Consider the following 16,240-nt stretch of genomic DNA (forward strand, 5'->3'; position numbering starts at 1 on the left):
ACAGACTGAGCACTCTGACCAATCAGAGCAGAGTAGACCAGTCACAACAGACTGAACTATCTGACCAATCAGAGCAGAGTAGACCAGTCACAACAGACAGAGCAGTCTGACCAATCAGAGCAGAGTAGACCAGTCACAACAGACTGAGCCGTCTGACCAATCAGAGCAGAGTAGACCAGTCACAACAGACTAATCAGTCTGACCAATCAGAGCAGAGTAGACCAGTCACAACAGACTGAACCATCTGACCAATCAGAGCAGAGTAGTCCAATCACAACAGACTGGGCCATCTGACCAATCAGAGCAGAGTAGACCAGTCACAACAGACTGAGCAGTCTCACCAATCAGAGCAGAGTAGACCAGTCACAACAGACTGAACCATCTGACCAATCAGAGCAGAGTAAACCAGTCACAACAGACTGAACTATCTGACCAATCAGAGCAGAGTAGACCAGTCACAACAGACTGAGCCGTCTGACCAATCAGAGCAGAGTAGACCAGTCACAACAGACTGATCAGTCTGACCAATCAGAGCAGAGTAGACCAGTCACAACAGACTGAACCATCTGACCAATCAGAGCAGAGTAGACCAGTCACAACAGACTGAGCAGTCTGACCAATCAGAGCAGAGTAGACCAGTCACAACAGACTGAGCAGTCTGACCAATCAGAGCAGAGTAGACCAGTCACAACAGACGGAGCAGTCTGACCAATCAGAGCAGAGTAGACCAGTCACAACAGACTGAGCAGTCTGACCAATCAGAGCAGACTAGGCTCACAAGGGGTTTAGAGTGACTGAATCTTCGAATGAACTGCTTTCAGACTCTTTGAGAAAGTCGGTGATGCTGCAATGTACAGTATATTATGAGAAAGTTCAAGAGGTATTTTTTTTTTTTTTTTTTTTTTTAGCTCGGATGCATGTAAACCTGTTGTAGGAGATATCTAAAACAGAAATAGGAACTTATAAAATAGCATAGCAGAGGGACTTCAATAGGACATTAATCCTCTGTTCCAGTCATTTTTATTTTATTTTACTTTATTGATTTATTATTTTATTGATTGTTCATCTGAGCGGTACAAAACCTTGCTTAATGGTTATGTTATTTCACTCTTTGTTTAGACAATAATATATTTTTTAAATAAAATAATATTTTTACCATGCCCACAGAATATACAGAATATCTAAAGAGTATGATCAAAGTGAATGTCTCATCTATTAGCATATATTTGTCATTAAGTAGTCGCGGGCTGCTGAGAGCTTCTTTCATATATAATGCCTGTCCAATGTCAAGATCTGCCAAGTCGAGTTCTTCAGAGGAGCAATCTTTCCTTGCCAATAAAAATCTATTCTGTTCTACACGGACAGCACAATTCAGTTTAAAAAGAAGCCTTTTAATGTCATGTCCTCCTCTATCAGTATTACTGATTCATTTATCTTTTGTTTAACCTACAATGTGAGGACCAGATGTCCCTTCAAGGATATTAAAACCTGAGATCACCTACATTGCGGGGAATGGATCATGTAATAAACATAATAAATGATGGTTATTCGAAAAGGTATAAATGCAGAACGTTTTCTGTGATGGGTAGGGGGTAGTTTTAGGGGTAGGGTTCGTGTGGGGATAAAACAGTATAAAATAATTATGCAGAGTCCCCACAAAGATAGCGAAACCGAGTGTGTGTGTGCGCGCGCGCAAGAAAGTCATGAAATTTTTCTATGGTGATTCTAATTTTTAAATATGTACCCACGTCTATTACTTCATAGTTGTGAAATATCATATGCATTTTGAATCATACTCTTCTCCATGTAGAAGATTCTGCTGATAATTCCAGATGCAGAGCTTGCATGCAGTCATTTTATTACTGATGTTATCTGGAGTGTTTGGTTTTATCCCTGATAAAGGAGAGCGAGAAGGAGAGCGCCTTTGTGCGTCCATCACACACACAGTCTGACAGCGCGTCCGTTACGGGCTCGGCGCTAGGATCCGGCGGATCTCTCTCTCTCTCTCTCTCTCTCTCTCTCTCTCTCCAAGCCTGTTTTAAAGTCTCTGCCAGACTTCAGCTCATGCGCTACTTCCTGGATGGCGGAATGGAAAGCTTCCAGAGCCGCTCCAACTCTTTTCTCTGTGTTTTCAGCGTGATGCATGGACTACCGCTCCTCTAACATCTCACTCTTAATCCACAGTCCCCTTGACATGTATCTCTTCTGGACTACAAGCTCAGCCATCTGAAAGAGAGAAAGAGAAAAGAAAAGAAAAACTGTTTCCTTTGGCTTGGTCGAACTTCAAAAGAAAAATCTCTCCAAAGGGACTCACTAAAAGGAGGCGGCCGAAATACATTGAACCGTGTCCAGCGCGTTCGCATCGCTTGTTTGTGGGAGTTTTGTCGTTCAGCAGGAGGATAACTCTGTCAACAGTTGCCTTATTCCAGATCTCCATGTATACAGTGTGACATGCGGAGGCTACTGCGACCGCGCTGCTGCTGCTGGTGGATCCCGCCTCTGCTTTTCTCCTCGCTCCTGCTCCGGTGGGCACATTCTCATCCCGGTAAGTTGGATTCGGGGTGGATGAGAATTGTTTTCAAATCGCTCCATTTATTATTATACGAGTAAGACCAATACATTGGCTGCGTAAGGTTGAGGGAGAAAAAAAAAAACCATAAGCACAAAACCAAACGAACGCGAGGTTTTATTTGTGATTTATTTATTTTTTCTGCTGTAGCCTAAGTCACGGAATTGGGACGATCTAACACGGAATTGTAACGCACATAATGACGCCTATTGATATTTCAATATCCACAAATGATTCGTTACTGTTATTTATAAGCGCGCGGACCCGTTATCTCTAAACATTACACTCAAATCCGTTCTAGGAAAAGACATTAGCCGATGTCTTTCAGCAGGTATTATAACATATTTGAATTATAATGCACACTTGAGCCATCTTTAGTTTAAGCATAACTTAGCAACATTTCATTCCTTGACGACTTTTAACGTGATTTACGCACTTTCTCTTGAAAAAAAAGACAGTCTAGTAATTTAAGAGTTTTTTTTTAGGTGCATATTATATTACATATAGACCGATTATCGGTTTGACCAATATTTTTTATAGATATTCACACTTTTCTACTTTATCAGAATTGTTGGTTTTTTTTAAATCGGGTCTAATTTAATGGATCTCTTTAATGGGTCACTATGGGTTTTAGTGTTCAGCAAAAAACTACATTGTTTTCAGACAAAATACTTACTTTTTAATTTATTGTTTGCATAATTAATCCTAACTTTTCCAATGTAGCAACGCATAGCATTTTAAACTTAAGTTAAATAGTGTCCAAAACAAAAATGCAAACACATTTCTTATATTAGATCATGAAGCAGGTTTCATACTATTTATTATTATATATGAATATATAATAAATAGCCTAAAACAATATAAATTGTGAATATTTTGTCATTCATTTTCATAATGTACATTGTTTGGTTGCAAGCTAATGATTTTTAAACTATTATTTTGTCAAAAACATGTATCATTATTGGTTGTTCTGATGCCGCTCAGTAATGCTAAGCAGCATCATTTTGGGATCAGTTAAGAAAAAAAGGTTATTATTTATTTGTTGTTACTATTTATTGATACATCAAATGTGATGATCTGAAACATCAGGCAAGTAGGGATGAAGCATTAAATATGAATTCCCACAGTAACTAACAGTGCGTCTTGGAAAACGTCATAAGAACATGATTTCCGGGGGCTCGTCCGGGTTTAAATATATAAATATATATTTGATGGCATCTTGTTTAAGATGACCTGGGTCGTTGAGTGTGTGTGAGTAATAGATGAGGATCTCTCAGGCTCTTCAGGTTTGCTGTGATGATAGGCAGCAGCCAGTCTGAGATTCACCAGTCATCTGTAACCAGGAGGAGACTGATAAGCTCTGCATATTTGCATGAGTTTTTATGTAACGCTGGAGGCGTCAAGTCTAATGTATAGAGAGTAGACATTCTCAGGTCTTAGAATGAAACCTTATGGAAGCAGACCAAGTGAAAGGACTGTTTGTGCCCCTTTACCTAAATCTACACAGGCAAACACATGTGAAACAAGTGACGAGAAAGCCATATTCATAAACAAGAAATCTTTAGAGCTTTACAGCTCCATACGAATGAAAGATAACATGGTTTGCAGATTGCATCTGCGCTGTGTGTTGCATTTTTGTGTATTCGTGCATGCGGTCAGAAATCTCATTAAAAGACAGAACACATTGTGTTTATCTCTCATCTTTCCATCTAATCTGATATCTTGGTACATAAAATGCTAATACATCTCAAAACGTAAATTTCCACAATAGCTGACCTACTTCTGGGGAGCTTGATGGTTTTGTGTTATCAAATGGCCATCGCTTTACATACATAATAAAATGTTACTTTGTTGGTAGTCAATCACCGTCGCAGGAATAAACTAATATTAACGGCAAGCTTTTACGGTTTCTCTGGACACTGCGCTTCAGATACGGTATCAGTTTTTCTAGGCTTTTCTTTCACCATAGTTTTCATCGCGCATTCTATGTGATCCAAAACTACAAGAGCCGGGCGCTCATAAGGGTGAGCACTTGAGCGCTGACAGTGAGATAAATTGTCTAAGTTTCTGCATCTCAAACAGCCGAGAGATTTCATCAGGCCCGTGATGAACGCTCCATGAATAACACATTGTCACCAAAGGGCAAATGCCTGACTCAAGGTTGTGGACATTATTGGCAATCTTTTCCGTCTGTTTTTCTGTTTGCGCCTCTCTCTCTCGTGTCTGTCGCAGTATGTGTTTCTGTCTGTCTTACTGTCTCCATCTATCAGAGTTGATTTCACCGAGAGAAAGGTGCACACTTCCAATTCTCGAGTCGGAAGGGGGGTAGAAATGAAGTTACCGCAGAAGAAAAGACCACTTTAATGTGTTCCGTTTGTTTGCCGTCATTCTTCCCTGCCCTCTCTGCTTTTTCTAGACGTGGGTCTTTTAACCTCAGTGACATTTGTTCATGTCTGTGTCTGATAGACCCGTTTTTAGCTGAACCAGTGCTGCGGAAAGACAAGCGAGCTCTGTATCTGCCGCCGCTGCTACAGTGACATACAGCGACGTGCTAGAAAAAGGGGAACGCTGCAACTTTATTTATTTCTGTCATGCCAGTGGGAAACAAGTGTCTGCACACTTGAGTCTCCAGTAATGGCCAGTTTGCTGACGGAGCAGAGCGGAAGCGAGAGGATTTCTCAACGGGGCGTCTGTTGGCCCCAGGCAACGCTCATCTCTTTACAGACGGTTGATCTAGCCGTTGGAGCCGATGGATGACTATCACGGAAGAGAAAATCCTAGCGCGGTTTCCACCTAATAATTTAAAGCTATAAAGCTCAACTAGGAAACTAGCAAGCAAAAATCGCTTGACTTGTCTACGCCGTATAAATCAAAGGGAAGCAACAGAATTGATCTTTGTTTTGTTTTTTGGCTATTCTTTTCCGACCTCCTATCTACAGCGGGAAATGATTCAAAGGATTCACCCAAAAGATGTAGAAACCGCCGGCGAAAGTGAGGAGAGGATTTCTAGACGGTTATTTCTGTCGCATGACGAATAGCATGCCACGCACTGGAGAGCACAATGATAATTCAAATCTCTTAAGAGGTATCAGACTTCCTGCCTTTCTGATTTCCTTTTATGTGAGCGAGGAGCCATTTCTCTGTCTAATAGAAAAGGATAATTTGCTAAATGTCCGTTTGGAAATGACGGGCACTTAAATGGGGGTAGAGTCTCGGGAGTGAGATAGCTGGGCCGGACTGGATGCTCTAGCGGCCCCCTGTAACAACATTATCATCATCATCATCATCTCTCTCCGCTCGGGCCGTTATCTGTCCGGCTGGGTGACCAAAGCTGCTGTAATGTTCTCCAGGTCACTTTATCAGTCACGGAGCCTGTCATCGTCGCCCGGCTCCCCTAATAGATTGATTAAAAGATAGGGCCGTGCGGACGGTTAAGCGTGTGGGGTGATGTCAGGCTGCCGTAGGGTCGTTGTCCCAGAGTTTGTTAGCGTGTGTGCTGAATGTGCACTGCATCTGTACCAGAGGCAGCTTGTGGTTGGAACCAGCAACATGGAAGGGAATAAGAACTCTTAACTCGGACGCTTTCTCTGCGTTTCATTTTTGTTCGAACATAAGCCTCACACCAAACATATTTCCAATTCACTTGCAATTTAAAACATTGAAATGTATTCATTCTTTTAATAGCAATGTTTATTTCAATTGATCGTTTTTCTTTTAATTAATTCAATTGTTTGTTTTGCATAAAAAATGTATAAAATATTTATGTTCAAATTAATACTTTTATTCAGCAAGGATGCATTCAATTGATTAAAAGTTACAGTGAAGTCCTTTATAATGTTTCAAAAGATTTCTATTTCACTCAAATGCTATTCTTTTGAAATTTCTAGTATCACAGAATCCTGAAAAACATATTAAACAGCACAACTGGTTTCAACATTGATGATAATATTAAGAAATGTCTTAAATCAGCGTATTAGAATGATTTCTGAAGGATCATGTGACGCTGAAGACTGGTGCGATGCCTGCTGAAAATTCAGCTTTGATCAAGGGAATACATTACAATTTTTGACATTTAAATGACATTTTGGTTGTGGATGGTTTGGTTTGTACAGTAAGTGTTTATTCCTGACTTCTTGCATTTAATGTGTGTGTCTGTTTTTATTTTATTTTATTACTCTTATAAAGTGTTTAAGCCAGTTTAATTGCTTCTCCTTTCTACTTGCACTTAACAGACACTGTTATTCTAAAAAGCTTTTTTTACATTAACTCACACTGTTTTTTTCTCTCCCTCCTTTTTGTTGTGTTAGATGTCATGAATGGTTCTCAAGGAGTATTGGTGCTCTTCAGTGAAGGACTCATCTCCATTTTTCCTCAATAGTCTTGGTGAAGGCAGACGTGTTTGTGTGTGTGAGAGAGAGCGTGTGTGTGTCCTTGCTCGTGCTGGTACATTTTCTCCTCATCTCCACTGGCAACCACAGCTCACAGTGTGTGCCAACCACTAAATGAAGTGGACATTCATGAAGCATGCTGGTAGATCCTGTCTTACAGGCAGAAAACTGCAGATAACGAACCCAGCATGAAAATAATTTAAGTCATATAATGCTATTTTATCAGATAATGTCATTGCTATGGAGACAAAAAAAAGTGTTATACTTGTGCACATACACGGTGCAAACAACATTCTGATCTTTCTGAGTGACATTTTTGCCTATGTTTAAAATACGTTTCAGAACCTCTGTCAGTGACAACTTTAACAGTGAAATAAACAAACTTTGGCTATGTTTACACGGAAACGATCTGAAGAGAAAACGCAAAAGTAGCGTTGCGTTATCACATTTTATTCTGCGTTTAGACGAGCGTTATGGGGGGGAAATCTGCGTGCATATGGTGATGCAAAAGTGTGTGAAATTCGATGTAGCGCATATCTGTGACGTAAACGCGGACGCGACGAGAGCCACCGTGAGCAGATCAGTGCCTTCACTGTCTAGCAGACTTTTGCGTTTTTACCCTTTAGACGGGAACGCGACGGTGGAGCGTTTTTAAGATTTCCTCTCTGGAGGGTGGTTTCACTTTTTTGCGTTTTTAAGCCCCAAAAACGCCGTCGCCGTCTAAACGAAAGGCACATCCGCTAAAATATTTTTACGTTTTCACCCGCGAGCGTTCTCGTGTAAACAGGGCCTTTATCTTTAGCGTTCTTGTTAGCGCGGCCGCCTCCCACATTCGAATCCCGTTCGGAGTGGGTTGAGTAGGACTGGTTACACCATGTCAAACTGCACTTAAGTTTTGCCTTCTTCTCTTTTTTTTTTCCTCTTGTTTTTCTTGTAAACGTTCTAAAATCATGCAAGTATTTTAAATACTTAGAGAATGGAGTTGAACAAAGAAAAGGAGGGTGATAAATTTGGCTAAAATGTTCATTTGTGATCATTTTTTGTTGCTGTTGTTGCTGGGCTCCTGTACCGTTAGATAAACATTGGCTTTGTACGGCCATGTTGGTTGCATTGGTTTTGTTCTTTGTTTGTTCTGTTGTATGCAGCTTTGCTAAATGGTCTTTGGAAAGCTGGAAAGCCCGAAATCTGCAGCACCGATTGTTTGCGACATCATCGACATACACAGCACCAACTCTCTGCTCATGTTGTGCCACTCTAAAAAATGCTGGGTTGTTTTAACCCAATGTTGGGTCAAATATGGACTAACCCAACGTTGGGTTAAAAAATGCAGTTTAAAAATGGACATTTTTAACCCAACGTTGGGTTAGTCCATATTTGACCCAACATTGGGTTAAAACAACCCAGCATTTTTTTTTTTTTTTTTTTTTAAACGTTAGCCTGATACAAATTTGGTATAGTAATAATGATTCGCCTCATTGAAAGTTGTAGTAGTTGTAGGCTGGAGACCAAATCCGTGTACTTTGGCTTCACTTTCTCTCAGATTTTCTTCATGTTTGCTTTTGCCACTCTTTTATTTCTCCCTCTTTCTCTAGTTCTGACTCTCTCCCAGACTGGAGGTTCTGAAAAAGATTTTCATTTGGCACGGTAACAGGGGTTGAAAGAGTTTGCCAGGAGACGAAAGAAACCTTTGAGCCACTGGGAGACTTAAACGCTAATTCTCCTTCCACATAACCCGGCCCCCTCCAGCGCCTTATTCTCCCGCTTACCCCCGTGCCCCTCTCTAAGGTCATAATTAGCAGAGTATGGAGCAACAAACGTAAAAGTCTCTCCATTAATAACGTATAACGGCTGCTGGCCCTCTCCAATTTAAATGCCAGTTCTTCCTCTCAACCAGGCTGAAACACGTGATCATGTGTAAAGACCAACAAGGATGTCGTCAAAGATGATGTTAAATGAATCTGTCTGAAACCAAACAATGGAGCATGTTTATGTTTCTTTATATTGAACAAGTGATGGATGGATTAATGAGAGAGAAATTAATTACAATTTGATGAGCCGCAGCGGGCGCTGCAATATTAACAGCCAAACAGATCATCTTATAGTGCAACTGAGATGCAACACCTTAACATTCGTTTTCACACAGACTTTCATGCATTGGCCACTAGGGGGAGTATTTTGCGTGAGTTCTGTTATTTATGTTTCTAGTTTAAAATGCTAGTTTACGCAATGCGGACATAGCCTTTTACTGTTGATTATATGCAGCATTAATTCTGCAGTTTGTCAAGCTGATTGATCAAGGCTTTTGTGGCGTGCTAAGCGCTAGTGCTAAGTGATAGACTTAATTTATCACTGTATCACCGACCCACACAATACTCCTTAAATAATTGTTTTCCTTTCAACCGCTCTTGAAGGAAGCTATGAAGCCTTTTTTTTTATATATAACTTGTGTCAAGATAATAAAAAGGTACACTTTATTTTGATGGTTCACTTTAAAACTATAACTTTTCAACTACATGTCAACTTACCCTCATTAGTGTATTAGTAGCCTGTGTTAGTAGACTGTTAGGTTAGGGTTCGGGTCAGTCAGTAACAATAAGTTGACGTTCTTGCAAAGTTACTCATAGTCAGTGGAATGTCTGTTGGTGAGCATTACAGAAATTCTACTAATACTCTAATGAAAGTTGGTTGATATGTAGTTGCAAAGTTACTTATAATTAGTAGAATGTCTAAAGTGGACCATCAAAATGTGTTGCCCAATAAAATGATCACCAATGACACTTCTTTGTTAAAAGCATTGAAATGAAAATGCTGTCATCAATTACCCACCCTCATGTTGTTCCAAATTTGTATGACTTGTCTGTTGAACATAACAAACTTTTTCTTCTTCTTTCTATACAATGACAGTCAACGTCATGTACTTTCATTGTATAGAGATTATTCACAATATCCATGTTTGGACGGGGAGTACATGAAGACCAAATTCAAGACCATTTTTTGGATGAACTATCCCTTTAGCTTCACTTTGGTGAAATCCAATTCCTTACCTTATCCCAAGTGGCCCGTAAGAAGAACTCTCCCCTTGAAATCTGATATCAATTTTTTGGTTCGTTCTTGAAAGGTAATGGCTGGGATTTAGGCTGCGTAATCCGGTCTGGATCAGTGTAAAAGGCCAATCTCTGCCCAGAGCCCTTGATGGGCTGGCTGTCATGGACAGGCCTGCTTGCAATAGAGAAATAACCTTAATATGGAGGTTGTGGGCTGCAGTTCAGGCCTGGCGTGTAATGATACAGCCTTTAGGGTGATGTTGTCCATGTTATGGGTGTTTGTCAGTCAGAGAATTGTAGCCTAATGGTTTTGTAGGCCAGTTCATTCCATTTGGTACTTCTAATTCTCCCCACACTATTTCTCCCCCTTTGAAAAAGAGGAACAAAAACAGCAGAAAAGGAGTGAGGCAAACTATTAGACACCCTCTATATATCACAAGAGCCTCGGAAATTGCGGCAGCAAATAATTTGTTTGTGCGTGGACGCGTGCGGTCTCTCAGTGGACATATAAATGAGGTAATGCCCTGGCGTTTCTGGGAAGCACGGTCACGTATTCACAATGGCCATTTTCACAGACACAATGCATTAGTGTTGCATTAGACCACGACTGAGAGGGCCAGGCCTGTTACAGCCCCTTGATATTTCCTCTGCCTCCGTGGTGAAAAGAGGAAAGAAAAGACGAGAAGGGGAAAATAACCACATGCCAAGGAGCGTTGTGTCAGTGAGCCAGTGTTAGGCCGGAGTTGTGAGTCTTCTCATTAAATTTTTGCAGTGTAGTTGGTTTTTCCACTTTAATGCTTGGGAGGACGCTAGCCTCTTCCACCGAGAGAGAGAGAGAGAGAGAGAGAGAGAGAGAGCGGGCGAGACGCAGCCTACGGACTGCACCACGCTGCCCAATTTGTCTTACTTCTAGGGAAGCTGTTTAAAGTACAATGCTTTTTTTTTTACTCTCTCCCTCCTCTCTTTTCAAAATGCGAGTCTCCCGCTGTCTTTCTGCCACTCCAGATATCTGTGCTTTCATCAGTCAGACCTGTATCGAGTGTGCTCGGAAAATGGCTTGTGATTAGTGTCTGTCTGTTCTGATTTATTCCACTCGTAACAGTCAATCAGTGTGCATATAGTGAATTAGACGAGTACATTATACACACGCATGTTCCCTTATGACCTTTCTCTTCCTGTAACTCTCTTGGAATAACCTGACATTAGTGTGCCACACAGACCTTTAGGTTTCTGTACTTACTCTGATTCCGAATCAATGGGTCTCTGAAGTTTCTGAGCTTGTTCTTTGCTGTGATGCTAGCACGATAATGCTAATGTTGCTTAATGTGCATCACAAATCTGTGAAGTGTGTCATTTCTTTTGCAAAAATTCCCAGTGTCCTGAACACGACCCCCATCTGTCATTGGTCAGCCTAGAAGATAGCCCTGCCCAAACGTCACACTAGTGGGTGTGCTAATGTCGCAAATGTAAATCGCACAAATGGCAATCGCCTTTAACAACCTTTTTCTATTTTTATGAAGCAAACAGTTAGACCTCTGAAATCTCTTTGGATAAGATTTTTGTTTGCAGTCATTGTAAAGCAGCTGATTTGAAAATTCTTCAGTTAAATTCTAGCATTCAAAGTTGATATGTTTACAGTTTAGCTTTAGACTACACATTATACTGTATCTAGCCATTTAATTGGCCATTAGGCTTTTTCGCCATTGTGAGAATCATTGTGTAAAATCAGTGGTAATTTAATATCAGACATTTTATGAAAATATATTTGGCTATCATTTAGTTTATTCATTGAGTATTCGTTCCCATGAACACAAGTGTCAGAAACAAAACAAAAAATATTTTCGTAATAAGTTAGCACTATGCTAATCTGATATATTGCTAACTGAAAACATAACGAAATGGAAATGGTTAATGGCTTTGGAGAGGATTTTGAAGGCTTACTGCTTTATTTGAAATATGCTAATTAGCAGTGTAATCACCATGATCATACAATGATAGCTTTGACAAACATGCAAATTCAGATGAGAAAGGAGAATTGTCATCATCTGACGTCCTACTGAGAGGCAATGTCGCCACTGTCTTCCACTTTTCTTTCTTTCCATATTAAAGCATTGCAAAGAAAGGTAAATGTGCCTGACGTTAAGCTCAAACAGCAGCCGAGTGGCAACGTACAAGCATGAAATCAAACCCAAAAGTAGAAATAGGCTACTTTTTCATTTCTTTGCCGCTTGACAACTGTGATTGCCTTTTCTGGCTGGGTTGTGTCTTTGATGGTTCACTCTACCTTGACTAGTGCTGATGGGTTAGCGCTGTGACTACTGATTGGATTGGCTATCTTTGACCTCTTGTAACCTCATGTGCTGGGTCTCAGCGAATGAAGCTACATTGTTGCTCGTGTGTTAGGGAATATTCCACATCACATACACTCTCTCGTTTCATTCCAGACTTTTTTTCAGTGGAACACAAAAGGAGACATTTTGTTTTCCATGCTCTATTCCATGTGGTTACAATGAACAGGGACCAAAGCTTTCAAGCTTCAAAGGACACAAAAGCACCATAAAATATCATTAAAGTAGTCTATGTGACTTCTGACTTGTGTCAGTCTGTCTCAAAGCTGTTGTGTGACTTCAGAAGACTTGGAATTTAGTGTGCAAGACTTATGTACTGCTTTTATGACGCTTCTGCATTGCTTTGCCTCTTTTTTTGAAGCATGAAAGCTTTAGTCCTCAATTTAACGTAATTCCACGGAAAACAGTCTTTAGAATTTCTCCTTTTGTGTTCTACAGAAGAAAAAAGGTCATATGGGAACAATATGTGGGAGATGAAGTGGGGGGGGGGGGGGGGTTGAACAATACAGTAACTATAGTTCTAAAATGTACCGACAGGTACACCAAGGTCTTTCACTACCTTGTGAAAAGTACATTTGAGCAAATTTTTAAAGTACCCATTACAGAAATAATATATATTTTGGACATTTTATTGCATGTTAAATGAAAATGTATTATAGTTTAAATTTATATTAAATAGCTGAACTTTTTGCCACTTGAAGGACTTAAGTACACCTTTATACTGTATGTAACTTCATAATTACTTCTGTTGTCTTTCGAAATATGGTTTGTTGAATGTACCGAGAAGCATTTATGGTAAACTTTTAAAACGTAGTCATAAATATGTAATGTATTTAAATATATTTGAAATTGCACATTTGTATGATGATGTTGCAATTTAGTACTTTAAAATATATTAACACTACAGATAAAATTATATGTGAATGTCAGACAACACTTAATACTCAATTTTGTGTATACTTCAGTGTTATAATAATCTTTTGTGATTTAAAATGTACCTTAATTTTGACAAAAGCAAGTGGACATTTTAAAAGTGTATTCATGTTAGTGGACTCTCTTTAAATACACTTAAGTGACCTTCTATTTCATTAATATTATAATATCTGCAAGGACACATTAAAAAATATATACATACTTTTAAGATTTGAAGTACACTTCAAGTACACATTCAATAAAAATGAAGCGCATTTCTTTTTCACGAGAGCTCCTCCGACCAGATGTCCGACAGATGGGCTTCTACTCTCATGCCCCTGGGAGCGCTGTGGATTTTCCGTACTTTTTCATGAATTCCTTTCTCTGTATTCCGCCCGAGTAGGGCGGGATAGGACACTTCCAGGAAGGGTTTTGGCCCAGTCCGTTCTCCATTCCTCATGTGGAGACAAGCGGCGGTGTTCCTCCTGAAACCTCTTTGGATTTACGCTGCCAGTCCTGCCATCTTTCTTGCGTTAATCACCCCGGGCTCCGCTCGCCACTCACCGGAGGTGGCGATGGATGAGCCATTGCGGAAATGGAATGGAGAGTGGCCAGGCGTGACAGAGAGAAGATGAGGAGACAGTCAGGATAGGAGAGGGGAATAAAGAAGATGATAACCACCTCAACACACATCTACGCACACACATTTCGCTTTAAAATATCCCACACCCCAACATTTAGGGCACGTGGAACAAGCGTCTTAAATCACCATCAGTGACTCAAGGTTCCATCGCGGTCTTAAACAATCATTACTGTCATTTGCATGGGCTTTTTAATGGTAGTCAACTGGGTTTTTAATGGCCGTGTTTTTAATGGCTGATGCAATATCTAGAAAGCATCATCTATCAGTGGCGAGCAGTGACTTTTTTAACCGGGTTTGCTGGGTGCGCTTTATGTCTAAAATGCACCTGGTGCAGATACGTTAGTTGGGTGTCGCGTTAGCTGCTTAGTTGCTTATACTCATGACACATAGCAACACAGCTAAAGTTTTATATATAATAAATTAATATATTTGACGTTTAATTAAAAGTAGCCTACACTTACCTGTTGATGCCTTCACAAGCACCTGTAAAAGCAGTTTTGATGCGTGAGGCGCGAAAGTTCCAAAATAAACTGTATTTTTGTAATTCCGCTAGATGACACTAATGTCTCAGAAACGACTTCACCTTTAAACGGTACGGGGCATCCGCTGAGGATACGCATCTAAATCAGAGACGACAAATAAGAAACACTACGGCAGGCGTCAATTTACGTTAAAAATAAGCATAAAATAATCAATATGAGAAGCCTATTATAAATAAAATATAAGTAAAATATAATTAGAATCAATGTAAGTAGCCTATAATAAAAAATAAAAAATAAGTTGAAATAATGGAAACCGATGACTTTAACAAACGCATAGACTTCGATTAACAGCCTCAGATAGGTTTACTTACAGTAGATCGGTCTTTAACATTTATACGTTTTCGTTAACAATAAATTTCCTTATGGAGAAAACGAACTACTATGAAAATGGTTTCAGTTATCACTTTTTTCCACTTGATTTAGTCGATTTAGTTTTGTATCAAATACAATGTGACTTTCGTGATCGAGATCTGGCAGCAGCAGCAGCACAGTTTTCCTCTTGCATGTAAAAACATATTTTGATAATATTTCTATTATTGTCACAACCCTCATGCACTAGACCAGTCACCTCAGCACACTACATTTCCCATAATCCTCTCTGGCTACAAACTGTGCACGCTATACAATCACCACACCTGTCTGCTATCACCCTCATCAGTTCCTCCAGTTGTCTGGTCTTGCTGTTCATCCCTGAATGCTTACCTGATGCCTAACCTGTGGATACTAGCCTTTGCAATCCTGTCGAGTCTTCCAGCCAGCCGGTCTTCCACTCACCTGTCATCTCCACCTGCAACAGATAAGAACAGTCATTTCCCTGCCAGTATCGCCACATCGATCTGCTTTCCAGTTACTCACCTGTTCACATCCCATGTGTCTCTCAATAAACTCTGTTTGGATCTTACTTGTGCGTCTGCAATCTCCATGACAGTTATATTGTTGCTTATAGTGTTTATTTTACATGAATTAATAAACTTTAGTTTTTTAAATTGACTAATTGGAAGAAATTATATTAATATAAATCTAATGTTAATATGTATATAGTTTTGTACACTTATATTAAAATATAAATTATTATTATTTTTTTTTAAACAAAGCACTGTTCAACAGCATATAAGTTTTGACTACGGTTAAAACTTTGCTATAGAATTTGTTAAACTTATTTTGACAACCCTAGCCAATATAATGCCAACATACATTTCATTTACCATAAATGGAATGCACAAAAAATTGCATAAATTAAATTTATTCTCAAAATATGAACTAAAACTTCACACCAAGATTTTTCATATCTAAATGGCTGAATACTTCACAGCGTGAATTTATGACTACACATTATTTTAAGTTGCTGAAATATGTTTTTGTCAAAACAAACGCCTCTGGACACCAAACGTGTTTGATTCAGAGTCTTAGGTGATCTAGGGCAGAATCAATGTACCAGCTCTCATTTCCTTGAGGACTGTTCGTGAGTGACTGCAGATCAATTTTTAAAGAAAACACCGCTGTCTTTTTAGGATGAGACCACTTGATTTACATTTATTCCTGGATTTCTTTATGAATAAATGCATCAGTAATGTTTATGTATTTACCCTGATGGTTTGAATTATTTAAAGTTCTGACCCCAAGGCAAATCCACTCATTATGCGTCAACATTTTGTTAATCATTGATAGGCTCTGGAATGTGATCAGGGAATGACTAATCGCTAAATAAAACTAGCCTTTAGCAAAAAGCAAGGAGAATTTTTCACATTTGTCTGATTGGATCAGGCCAACAGAATAACGAGTTTTTTTTTTCCT

The 16,240-nt window shown here is 39.5% G+C and overlaps 1 protein-coding gene across 1 annotated transcript in view; it reads left to right on the plus strand.

Moving 5' to 3' along the window:
- Positions 1–2,052: 2,052 nt before the first annotated feature.
- The window catches only part of ptprga (protein tyrosine phosphatase receptor type Ga), a 249,405-nt gene continuing 235,217 nt past the window's right edge, over positions 2,053–16,240 (plus strand). Inside the window, exon 1 of the mRNA XM_084395536.1 lies at positions 2,053–2,545. Coding sequence (XP_084251662.1) covers positions 2,452–2,545 — 94 coding nt within the window. The 5' untranslated portion in view covers positions 2,053–2,451. The remainder of the gene's footprint in view (positions 2,546–16,240) is intronic.

This window comes from Rutilus rutilus (assembly GCF_951802725.1).
Source record: "Rutilus rutilus genome assembly, chromosome: 22".
Lineage (NCBI taxonomy): Eukaryota > Metazoa > Chordata > Actinopteri > Cypriniformes > Leuciscidae > Rutilus > Rutilus rutilus.